At 32.1% G+C, this 12724-nt stretch overlaps 1 protein-coding gene across 18 annotated transcripts; it reads left to right on the top strand.

Moving 5' to 3' along the window:
* Nucleotides 1-2279: 2279 nt before the first annotated feature.
* LOC146910488 (RING/U-box superfamily protein) lies at nt 2280-9893 on the top strand. 18 transcript variants are annotated; one of them, XM_085727812.1, is made up of 10 exons: nt 2283-2468; nt 3416-3464; nt 3817-3854; nt 6147-6197; nt 7404-7569; nt 7695-8447; nt 8538-8956; nt 9164-9262; nt 9345-9482; nt 9572-9893. In XM_085727812.1, the coding sequence occupies exons 5-10, from the start codon at nt 7470-7472 to the stop codon at nt 9719-9721; spliced, it is 1659 nt and encodes a 552-aa protein (XP_085583938.1). In that variant the 5' UTR covers nt 2283-2468; nt 3416-3464; nt 3817-3854; nt 6147-6197; nt 7404-7469; the 3' UTR covers nt 9722-9893. The 18 variants fall into 18 exon arrangements, with proteins under 18 accessions (XP_085583921.1, XP_085583920.1, XP_085583938.1 ...); XM_085727804.1 differs by having other exon boundaries at nt 8538-8962; XM_085727797.1 differs by lacking the exon at nt 6147-6197 and adding an exon at nt 4474-4732 and having other exon boundaries at nt 3817-4369; nt 8538-8962.
* Nucleotides 9894-12724: the final 2831 nt, after the last annotated feature.

Here is a 12724-nt window from a genome sequence, read left to right as displayed (position 1 = left end):
GCAAAGATTAAATATCCATCTTGATATTTCATAATTTTTTGGTCAAATAATTCATTTCTCCCCTAGCGGTCCAATTTGATATTATTAGTTTTTTTAAAAAGGTTTAATTGCAGTTTTGTTCTCCTATTTTTATCGTTTTGAAAAATTAATCTTTCTGTTATAAAATTTGTTTCTTTTGGTTCCTATGTCTAATATTTTGTCTAAAGTATGATGACATAACATGTTTTAAATGGATTTTTTTAATGGAATTTTCTTACGATTTCATCGATGTTGATATTTTCTCATCTTCATACGACATTTAAAACTTATCACATCATCTTTTTTAGTTAAAAAATATTTTAAAATAGGAGACCTATTCCATTTTAGGTGTTGAAATAAATTAGTATATAAAAATTTTAATTTTTAATACCATTTTTTTGTTATATTTTATAAAGGTAAATAGAGAATTTTTTTCTTTTTATCAAAAAGAGGGTCAAAGCCCACCTGATCTTTCTCGTGTCAAATCATATGATGATTTGATCCCAAAATCCAACTTAGAACCGGTTTAAGATTTTAACTATTGAGATATGATGATGGAATATATAAGTCTAAAACTATATGTGTTGCTAATTTTTTTTTATTTTAAATAATGCAATCTATATGTAAATAAGAAATAATATTGTTTGAAGCAACTTGTTCAAAAAAAAATATTGTTTGAAGCAATACGAGGTATATGTGTGGCTAATATGTTTTAATTTAAATAATGCAAATCTATATGTAATAAGAAATAACATTGTTTGATGCAATACAATTACAATGAAAACTATCTCCTATCCATTTGTTGAAAATAAGGTAAAATAACTGTGCATCTAATTTTTAAAAGAACATTTCTTTCTATATAAGTTATAAGATGATCATTTAGCCACTGATCACTTATTTTGTCACATAGCTGACTATTCACAACTTTTATAGTTGAAAAACACGTTCAATATTTGCAATTGCTACACACAAGAGCAAAGCTAATTTCAAAAATTATAAACCATAACAAATGTGTTGCACTAACTTGTTTCGCGCGAAAGAGAAAAATATTCTGATATAGTTGTGTGCTTTATTTATAAAAAAATAAATAAATTGGGAAGTGGATGTGTTGCATTAGCCACACATGGCCACAGGATGCATCCGCCCCTGTTTTGGTGGGCTTACAAATAAAGACTATGGTATTGATGGACTTACGAATAAAGTGGTTCGTGATGATGATGACATCACGACGATTCACTGAATTGAGATGTTTTCTGATGAAATATTTTTTTCTCTAATCTTGATCAATAATGACTCACTACTTTTATTAGTCGAATATTTTGTCAAAAAATAAAAGTAGAATATTTGAGTATTTTTTTACAAGTAATTGTTATTTTATATATACACACACACACTACAAATATGAGTATTTTTTTTTTATAGATTTTCTACGAAAATAATAATTTTTTGGCAAGTTTTTAGTAGAATATACGAGTATTTTTTTAATAAGTTATCTAATATTACATATATATGTGTGTGTTAAAACATTAGAATATGATTTTTTTTTATCAAGTTAAAGTTTTATGATATATATATATATAAATATAAGAGTTTATCTCAGTAGGTAAAGACAATGCATACTATATACAAAGTTTGGCATTTTGAACTCCAACACCCCAGTTTTTACTTTAAAGATGAATTTTTAGTCACTAAACAATTTTAGCAAAAAAAAAAACTTTATTACGTATATTTCGAATGACGATTATTTTGCTGATGATATCATGATGACTCACTAAATTGAGATTGTATAAACCAGCTATGATCCACGCGCAAATGCAAAAACTTACCCCTCGAATCTCGTGGAACCCAAATGGCGGAAAATTCTCCTTATAAAAAGAACTAGAAAGAGTATTATTTGATATTATTTATCTAATCTTGATCAACGATCATTAAACAAATCCTTAATTTTTAACAATAGTGCTTAATTATTATTGATTCGAATATATTTTAGGAGTAATGATAAAAAGAAATAATTTAAAAAAGTAAAGAATATATTTAGAAAATTGATTTCTTCAAAAAAAAATATTTAGAAAATTGATTATTATTATTATTATTATATCAATAAGATTTGATGATCCTTTTATGCAATGAAATCCTATAGGAAAGAAGAAAAAGGAAGCGAAAAGTTTGAAAATTGCATGAGCAGTTAACGCATTAAATCGGTAACCGGTGAATCGGGCCGTGCAATGCAATAAAAATTTCAATTGAATTTTAATTTGTTTGTCATATCACATCCTCTTGTTGCGTTATTTGTTTATGTTTTATAGCAACCGCTTTATTACATTGTCTCCTTCTTCTCCTTCTTATTCTTCCAACAAATCAAACAAACCCTTCACACCTTATTCTTGCGTTGCGTGTTCCAGATCGTTACTCAACCGCTTCCTCTTCCTCTTCCGCTTCTTCACCGATTCGTAAGTCACCTTTATCTTTCCGATTCTATTCTATCAATTATTCTCGACGATCATCGTTTTCTCTTTCTTTCTTTTTTGGTATGCATATCTTGATCACTTTCAGATTTTCGATTATATTGTTTCTGATGCATCATCTTCATAATCAATCACCTTTTTTTGTTTTTATTTATTATTTTTTTAATTTTTTTTGTGAATTGATCATGTTACTGACCCTCCGATTGCTTGTTTGGTTGATTGATTGAGATTTTTGGATTTCCCAGGAAATCTAATGGTTTATTATTATTTATTTTTATTTTATTATAGCTGACACACACTTACACGTCGAAACCGGTAATAATTTGAGAAAATGAATTATTTGAATACAATTACATTTGATGAGAGGTGTCGGTGTTACAAAGGCATCGTTTTGATGCCATCTTTGTATGTATGTTTGGTGTGCTTGTTTATTTGTTCATAAAGGAATCTCATTGTGTTAGTGGGTTGTTTAAGTATTTATATATTTTCCTGCCCCATTACAATTGCTAATTGGGTGCTGATTTTGTCTTTTAAGCATTGAAATATTTTGCTGTGAATCACCCAATTTTGGCTGATTTTGCTATGTGATGGGAGGGCAGCACATAAAGCTTTTTACTTGATATCTCTTTGTCAGAGAAGTGGAAAAACAATGAATTATTAATGTCCTTTACGCTACAAAATGTACATGATGTTCATTTTATGCAGTTTATACTTCATATACTAACTCTTTGTTAGAAATTCATCCATTGACTCGTATATGGAATGGGAAATTATTATTTTGGTCTGCGTTTATATCATAGTTCATGATTTTTACTCTGTATTTTTGTCTATGTTTTGATATTTTATGCCAGTTGTATATAAAAAGTAATATAGTTATTTATTAGGTATTCTTAGAATCAATTAGGTTTAGATGGGTTTTTTTTATCATGCAGGTTTCTTGTTGCTGTTGGTGTGTTGTACATATCACATCTACATCCACTGGTGAGATGCGAGTTAATTGGAAATTCTAACCTCATTTCCTCTCTTCCCTGCCTTTTTTTGTAATATAATTTATTCTTATATCTGATAAATTTTTTAAAAAAGTTCTAATAATTTGCACCCGCCTTTGGGTTTACGCATTAAAAGTTTATTATTGTTGTCATTTGCAAAAAATGGTTTTGCCTTCGCATTTGCGTTGTGCGGGTTATGGGACCGGGTGGTCACTTCTTCATTTGGCCCATTCCATTACATTGTCTCAATTGCAGAAGGTGTTGTAGGTCCATTTGAATCTTAGTTTAATGGGGGTGTCCTTAGAACTCATAAGTGATGATATTGGCATGTTCTATTTTCTCAGGATTTATTAGCATGATGATATGCCGCAGTTAAGGAGTGGTGAGCCCACTTTTCATATAGGATGAAGAAAGAGTATTGTACCAAAGAATCTCTATTAGTTGGAAGATTGTATAGGCCCCGTTCGTATGGTTTGTGTCCTTTAGATATTTGTCATCCAACATACATCCATCTTCTGTGATCGGATTCTTGTTTGGCATGAGATGCCCTAGTAATTATGCTGGAGATACTGTGGCTATAGGTATGCTGACTACCAATGTCTAGTGATGCAAGATGTTGATTTGGGCTGTTACAGGAATTTTAAGGAGGGCCGTGGAACTATATACATATCATTGTTCTAGTATGTGCTTTGAGGTTCTAAGATATGGATGTTGGCAAACATCAGTAGTAATATCTGCCCCGTGACTTGTTAATGGTCTAGTCAAATTCGTATTGTTCTTAGTTTGGGATCTGCTTTGGAGATGGTGCTTCTTAGTGGGGTTGGGTATAATGAGTTTAGCTTTACCCTGTATGTACGATTGTCATATAGCATTCACAGTAGACAAGTATGCACTACGGTATGCAGATTGGTAATTTGAACCTTTAGTACATACCATTGATGGTGACTGCTGTAGAACTGTGCCTCCACTCTTAACATTAACTGCCCTTTATGTTGTTGCAGTTTCTGATTCTGCTAGTGCTAACAGTTAGTTCTCAAATAATTCAACATCCAGTGGTTGGGATTTGTTTTGTGCTGGATGATGCTATATTTTGGACTTGGACATTTGAGTTTGCTGACATGCAAGCTGTCATGAGCTGGTCGTAATCTTCACTTATGATTTCTAAAGGTTGTGGAATGAAGTGAAACTAGTGTCAAGGTTTTGATAGTCTAACCAGATTGCAGATGAGGGATGCATAATATCTTACTTCAATGTTCAAGCGTACATATCCTAATTTAAACTTCTTTCCTTATTGATTAGATTGCAGATGAGGGATGCATAATATCTTACTTCAATGTTCAAGCGTACATATCCTAATTTAAACTTCTCTCCTTATTGTGGGGGACTGGATGGTCTTATGAGGACACAAACTTGTGTTTGATTATGAAGAAAATTGATTAGACTTGGATATGGGCAACATGTTTTAATCGTTAATTTTCTGGTAAAAGGAAAAATTTCTACATGGAGAAAGCCATACTACTTTCTTTGAAGCCTTTCCATCATTTTAGTGTAAAGCCAATATGCCACAAGAATGTGTAGGAATGTATTTACTAGAAAGAAAATGTCATATACAAAACCTTTATAATTTGAAATCATACAATGATTTAATCTCTAACTTGATTTTTTGAACTATTTAGTGTTTGGTTCTTAGAGAAATCTGAAACAGTGAAACTGAATTTAATTTATGTTACGGAAAAGCCTGTCAATCTGCATTATTTTCTTAAGTTCCCTGTTTTCAATAACTAATGATCTGATAAAGCTTCATGGCTAAGTGAGTTGTCAGTATGTTTGGAATGACTTATTTTGAGTATGTCAAAATGCTCAAGATTGTTTTTTTTGGCATATAAACAAATCAAAATCTATAACACATACATTTGCTTTAATTTGACCGAGCTTTTGTGAATAAGTTTATTTTGATTTATCTGGGCATATCAAGGGTAAGGAATTCTGTGAAGCCTTCTCTCCTTTCTCAAAGGAAGCTCTGAATCTTCTGCTTATAAAATAATGAGATGTTTTATTTTTATTTTAACTTACTATACATTAATGTAGATTTGGATCCTCTCCCACAATTTCTATATATCCCTCCTACAACATCTGTTTTCTATCTCTCTCTCTCTCAATTATTTTCTCTCTCCTAATCACCTCATTTTACCTCATCTTCTCTCTCCTGTCACTCTATTTTTTTTTTTTTTGTTGGAGATGATCCTAGTCCATATTAATGCTAGTATTTGATCTGCTATCGCATCAATGTAAGTTTTCTATGTTAATATTCTCCTGTCAACATTTTGTCTAGAAGTAAGCCGTTTTTTCGTACTCTGTTCTGTATGCTTTTATCAATGCATTTCCTACATTTTCCTTTTCTTCCAAATATACATATCTTTTTTCAAAGGGGAAATATTTATTTTTTGTTCTCAAAGCCTATTTCACTGTATTTTTTCCTCCTATTTTTATACAAAAAGGTTTTTGTGTGAACTATTTGTTTTTTTCTTTTTGCTGGTCTCTGGGATTTACTTAATGTATGTGTGGTTCCTTGGTCTTGACTTGTTTACTGATTAGATTAGAAGGCACAGATATGAGTGTTTCCCCACTCTTTGCTTCTGGCCTCTGCACAATTAATTATCTTGTTCGGATGCAGGAAATAATTATAAAATGCTAACACCTTCTAACACTTGGTAAACCTAGCCAGGTAATATCTGATGCGTTAGTCATCCTATTTTCCAATCCCTCCTCTTTTTATTAAGTCAAATCTGAATTCATGCTTCCATTATTAAAAACTTGGAGTGAGGATCCATCATATAATTTAAATCTCAACAATGTCATATTTCTTTCTTGTGTTCACATTTCCCTCCTCTGTTTTCTTGCCTTAGACTAGAAGCTGCTCTTTCTGTATCAGTGGAAATAGGGCCTGAGTATATTGGCTTCAAGTTAGTGACTTATTTGGGCTGATGATTATCCATTATTATTAAGGAGACTTGAGTGGCTAGTGTTTATGGTCTAGTTTAGTAGATTGGTTGCGAATTCCTTTGATCTTCCACAAATAATTGCCTGTGGTGATTATCCTCTTTGGTCGAATTGTTGTAGCTGTTGTTTATGCTTCTATTTTCATGCATGCATATTGATGACATTTTAACTCACCAAGCTTTTTTAAACCTTGATTTTGCATGCAATTTTTGATAGTGTCCATGTCCTTTGAATGGTAGCATTGAGCTGTTGGCCAATTAAACATATCACCTAAATCGTAATATTCATAAAGCTCGTGTACTATTTTTTACTTATCTAGACAAGTCTCTTATGATAAATTTAAGGAATTATGGTAATGATGTGGAAGCGGCTGTAGTATGCAGTAGTGCTCCTTTCCTTGTAGTTCGTGATAGTAAGAACCATTAACTTTTACTTCTAAAATTCTACCTTTTGGGAGTTGCAACTCCTGGTCCAGCATTCTTTACACATATTTGTATGCATATGGGATCTGTTGTCTTCTTCGACTTCCCTCTCGTCCTGCACAAATATCTCTGATGATATTTTCAGCAGTGCTTTACTAACTCATGGCTATACAATATTTGGTTGTCAATGATTTTTTGTTTTGAATTGAATTTTGCATCCAAAGTTTTTAGATAATGCATTCTGATTTTCTTGCATAATCATTTTGAGTGGATTTGTATGAGCACTATGTGTGGTATTGGTATTGGTATGTATCACTGATAATGCAGGGCCGAACAGGACCAATAGACTATGTTGGAATCATAATAGTTTAGATGCAATTGAGTATTTAATAGCAGTTTCTTTTTCTTCATAAGCTGTACCCATTGTGAAGCTCTGGCCTCTTATAAAATTTTGTGGATTATTAGTTGTTTTTTAATATTGAATTGTTGAATGCTATTTTGCGTTGTAGGTTGAATTATTTGCATATCTTACTCAATTACACTATTTTTTACTATTGGGAGTTGCAAGTGCAATTATGGGGCATAGACACTTATTCAATGCATCTCCAATGTTTGAGGGTGAGGCTGACCCGAATTGGAATAATATGCTGACTGATCAACATCATGTGAACCATGGTAATGTTAAATTTAAATGCTTTGTTTTCACTTCGATTTTGTTTCATTAGCCGTTTTTCCGTTGCAAATAACTGCATTGCTTGCAACAAACCATATTACTCATATTGAACAAACATCCATTGCAGGTGGGACCAGCTCTTCAGAAAATGGTTCTTTTATTTATCCTGTGGAAAATATGTCTATAGATAACATTTATTTCCCTTCTCATTGGAACGCCAACACAAGGTCAAATGGATATGCATCCTCAGGCCCCAATATTGAAGTACCACCTCCTCATCAATTGGACACATCGGGCACTTCTACTAATGATCATTTTATGCATTCGTCTAGTGCTGGACCTTTCTTTGCAGTATCTGAAAACTTTGTACACCAGCCTTCTTCTTCCAGTTATGACAGACAAGCATTTCATGTTGATAGTGGTTTTATTGATCTTACAATGGGGAGTGGACGAGCGCATCACAAGAGGAAGAGCCCTGGAATTCCTTCAGTCTATGAGAGAGGCAGTTCAAGTGGGTATTTCAATGCTGGGAGTTCAAGTGATCTTCCGATACCTCCAGAATCATGGCCAGAGAAACCAAATATGGATCCTCAATATATGCCTTGGGATCATGCTGCTATGGCACCCACATTCAGAGGTGCCGGTCTCTCAATGAAGGGTGAGAGTTCTGTAAGGAATGTTAGGAGCCGTTCTTCACTTGATTTGGAATCCAACCTGTGTAGGACCCATTTATCAAGTAGCCATTCACACAGCTCGTATCCTACTGTCCCACCAGTCAGCCATTCTAGCTTGGCCGATCTTTCTCAGGTTTCCACCTCTCTGACAAGGGATTGGAGCCAAATGAACGTAACTCCTGCTAATGGAAGAATGTTATTACCAGGTTAGTTTGTGGTCAATATGTCTTAGAATCGAAACATAAACATTAAATTGTCCTCACTTGAATGTCTAAACAATCTTTCTTACAATACAGATGCTAGTACTTTTGGTCTCGAGACAAGTCACTTCCCTGTTGGAAATGCTGCTGCTGCTGCTAGTAATGCTACTGTAGATGTTGGAAGCTTCCATCATGAATTTGGCACAAGCAGAAACCCTACTACTGCTCAAAGTTTTCAAAATTTGACTCAGACTGCTAGGGGAACTCGAAGTAATTACTCTCAGAGATCCACTCCAGCTTATAGGGCTTCTTCAAGCTTGCGCTTGGGTCAAGCGACACCTTCAGATAATGGGTTGCCCATGGTAGCTGAAGGTTACTCTTCTAGACATCCAAGGCCATTGAACACTCTTGGCTGGCGGAACAGTGACAGAAATGGAAGGTCAAGAATTTCTAGTGAAAGATATAGATCACTGGCTGATCAGGCTGCTCTCCATGCAAGATTATCATCCTCTGAGGTACCGGTCAGTATATCAGAGAACTCTAATTGTGTTTGTCAGTATATAGTTAGCCTTGAATAGGGATGCTTGTTTTATTTTCAAAATTTCAGCAAATTACTTCCGCTGTAGTTTTTTTTTTGCACTATTCATCACGAGCTGCAAATTTGTTCTTTCTGGCCTTACTTCTATTGGCTCAAAATGTATTCATTTATTTTGGGTTTTCAGGGTTTCATGATTGTTGAGCGTGCCTCACTATATGGTTCTAGGAATGTGCTTGATCAGCACAGAGAAATGAGGATGGACATTGATAACATGAGCTATGAGGTAGCTATTAATCTATTATTCTTTCCTTTGTTACAATTAGCATTATTTACATCCTAATTATTTTGATGATCGGTTTCTTTAGGAACTACTTGCACTTGGGGAGAGGATTGGCCAAGTGAACACAGGATTGTCTGAGGATGTTCTTTCCAAGTGTGTGACAGAAACAATATATTGTTCGTCTGACCAATGTCAGGATGAAGGAAGCTGTGTGATCTGTCTGGTATGTTTTCCCTACATTCATAATGATTTATTTTTCTGTCTTTGGATGACATTAACCAGGTGCTTACTAGTTTTTGTTGACAATTACAGGAAGAGTACAAGAACATGGACGATGTTGGGACACTTAAAACTTGTGGACATGACTACCATGTAAGCTGCATTAAAAAGTGGTTATCTATGAAGAAACTATGTCCTATCTGCAAATCTTCTGCTTTGCCTGAGGATAGGAAGGATAAATAATTTATTATAGTATTTATTGATCTCATTTGTACATATATTTGGACATCCTTCAAAATTAAGGAAACAGACTAGCTTTTGGAAATTGTGTAACAAGAATGCTACTGCATGCCAATGAATTTGTTTGGCTTCGATCTTAATTTAGTGAAGCCTAGAAATCGTTGTGAATTTGAAACGGATCTGGTTTGCTTCTATTTTTAAATAACAAAAGAAACTAACGTTAAGATAAACTATATGAATAGGTTTAAGTGCTCGTTTGTTTTGCTTTTGCAAAATGAGTTTTAAATTATGTTGTCTAAACATTTTAAAAGAAATTCTGTGCTTCTTTTTTTCATTCAATGTTTTGATTTAATTTTGAAAAATTCATGGTTGAGCTGATTGATATGTTTAAACTATTAAATCTAATTTTGAACGAGTTCAAACCCTTTTCTTGTAATCGGTAACCACAAGTATTAAAACTGTATTGAGCATCGATGTAGTAGTAATAGGCTTTCTGCAAAGTACATATAAGAAAATGTTTATTGTCAAGAGAGATAAGGTTGACAAGAAACAATAATTCTATGGCAGTATTTAACTCTTTTAAATAATAACCACTCATCCTCATGTGTTTTTTTTATGTGTATGGTTAGTTCTAATCTGACTGGTCAAATTTTCTATTTTTATGCATTTTGTATTATTGTTTTATAACACTGTTTGTATTAAGATTTTATTTTGTACTCATAACTATTTTCCTTTATGTATTATTGTTTTCATATTGTAGAAGCATTGTCTTGCTCAAAGTTTCTTCTTTATTTATAGCTGATTTTGTTGGTATTTTGACACCGCGGATAATTAAGTGGTAGCTGTTCTCCCCTTTAGGCTTCGACCCTTTTGTAATGAAAAAGTTTTAATCTCTAAAATATATGTTAGGTTGGAACCACATTACATTATGATCTTGCTTAAGAAACTAAAATTTTCAAACATATGATAACATCAGTATACCCTTCAAATAAAAATGATAACATCAGTATAAATTCTGTAGTTATTGTCTTCATGTGCGTTCGTTCATATACTACATCTTATTATGATGTAATTTTGTAGTAATACATTATAAAAATATAAATATTGTGAGTTATAGTTATTTTGCTGTCTCAATCCTCCAGGCTTTTGATAATCTGAAATTTGATCAGTAAATAAATATAGTCCATAATCATTTTAACTAGGATTCAAGTTTGGGTTCACTCAGTTAAACAATTTATTTTCTAATATAAGGAAGTAAATATGTCAATAACCACTTCATTATATTTGGTTGTTTTTTTTTTTTACAGAAACCTATCATCTGTGCTAATCAAATTATGTTTTTTCCCACTACCTAATTAGGTTTATTTATTTTTGTCAAATAGTTTAGTGGTTAAAAATTCATATCTTAAAGTGAATAAGTGGGGAATCTAGGGTTTGAAACTCAAACCCCTACATATATAATGTAATGTCCCTACCAATTGAGTTAAACTCACAGGACACCAAATTATGTCTATATTACATACGTCATATAGTTTAATAACCGTACATCTAACAATTATGTGATGATATTATTTTTCAAAATACCTATACATATATTTTAATCTATATACACTGTCGGTTTAAAAAAAAATTGCACATGCATCCAATGATGTGTTACCACATCAATCAATGAGGTATGATAAGTCATGTGTTTTTGACTTATTAAATGATGTGATAATACATCATTTAATGCATGTGCACAACTTTTTTACACTAACATCGTATCGTATATATGTTAAACTCATACGAATATTATATAGCAAAGTATGATTGAAGATAAGTATAAGATTATGAGAAATGATATTTTGACAACCATTTGCCAACAACTTTTTGACAACTTTCTCTCTCATACTCACAATATGTTTTTATTCTCTCTCTTACTTTCTCTCTCTTTTATTTTCAACCAATAGAAATAGAGGAAAATGAAGTTGTCATGAAAGTTGTCTATTAATGGTTGTTCATATATCATTGCTCTAAGATTATTCGCGGTTTTTAGATAAAGTTTATTCACAACTAGATCGCATACCCGTGCTTCCGCACGGGTCATATACATTGAAAATGTGATAGTTAAAAGCAAAATTATCAAGCAAATTTTTTCTAAAAATTGAAATAAGTTTTATAACAACACAAAAAGGATAAAGCATAACAACAAACACAATCATACCCTCAAAAATAAGATTGAGGGTAATAACCTTTTTTTTAAGACTAATAGTCATTGCAAATGTAATGACTAAAGGAAATTATCATCTTAACACTTTAAAGGAATTCTTAAATCAGTCAAAAGTAACCTTATTAATAATCATCGTAAATGAAACGGCTAAAAAAAATTATCTCCTTAAAATTTTAAAGGAATTCTTAAGTCAGAAGGTGTCAAATATAATCTTGATATGAAAACGTTATCATCTATATTACTTCTTGGTATATTAACCTTTGATAAAGGGACAATTATGTTAGACTTATACTTTTTTTCTATTGAAATTCTTTAACAAAATATATCTTTAAAAATTGATATATTTCGATGATAAAATAGTGTGAATAAAAAAATTAGAAAAAGATAAAATACGTAGTTTGTGATATTGGTTTGATGTGAACATAAAACTATAAAAGTATAAATATCGGTGGTGGCTTTTTAAGTTTCAAGCAGTTGTGTCAAAGAAGTAATCGATAATTGACTAAAAATTGGATGGCAATGCACACCCATGTTGCCAAATTTAACCTGTTTTTATGCTCTAAGTTATTAAAAATATTATAGATGGTTAAATAAAAATTAGTATTATTTTCAAAAAAATAAAATAAAAATTAGTATTCAGTGTTTGATTGGGTTGCACTGGCTGCAAGCCTTGAACTAAACATCTATTTTTATTTTATTTTATGGAAATACAAATATTAAACATCTCTATGCCATTTTATGGAGAGTTTGTTTGATCCACTCAAAAATCTAAAGGTCATAGAGCACTCCATTTCCGA

Source organism: Medicago sativa, chromosome 7 (genome assembly GCF_051527215.1).
Source record: "Medicago sativa cultivar Bolivia chromosome 7, Bolivia_mono, whole genome shotgun sequence".
NCBI lineage: Eukaryota > Viridiplantae > Streptophyta > Magnoliopsida > Fabales > Fabaceae > Medicago > Medicago sativa.
This window is presented reverse-complemented; position numbering and strand designations above follow the sequence as displayed.

Excerpts from the sequence above, each read along its gene's own strand:
- LOC146910488 (XM_085727794.1), top strand. The coding sequence starts at position 2,314 with ATGTTTTATAGCAACCGCTTTATTACATTGTCTCCTTCTTCTCCTTCT. Across the intron at positions 2,469-3,415 it reads TTCCGCTTCTTCACCGATTC|GTTTCTTGTTGCTGTTGGTG; the intron begins GTAAGTCACCTT and ends TTTATCATGCAG. Across the intron at positions 9,483-9,571 it reads GAAGCTGTGTGATCTGTCTG|GAAGAGTACAAGAACATGGA; the intron begins GTATGTTTTCCC and ends TGACAATTACAG.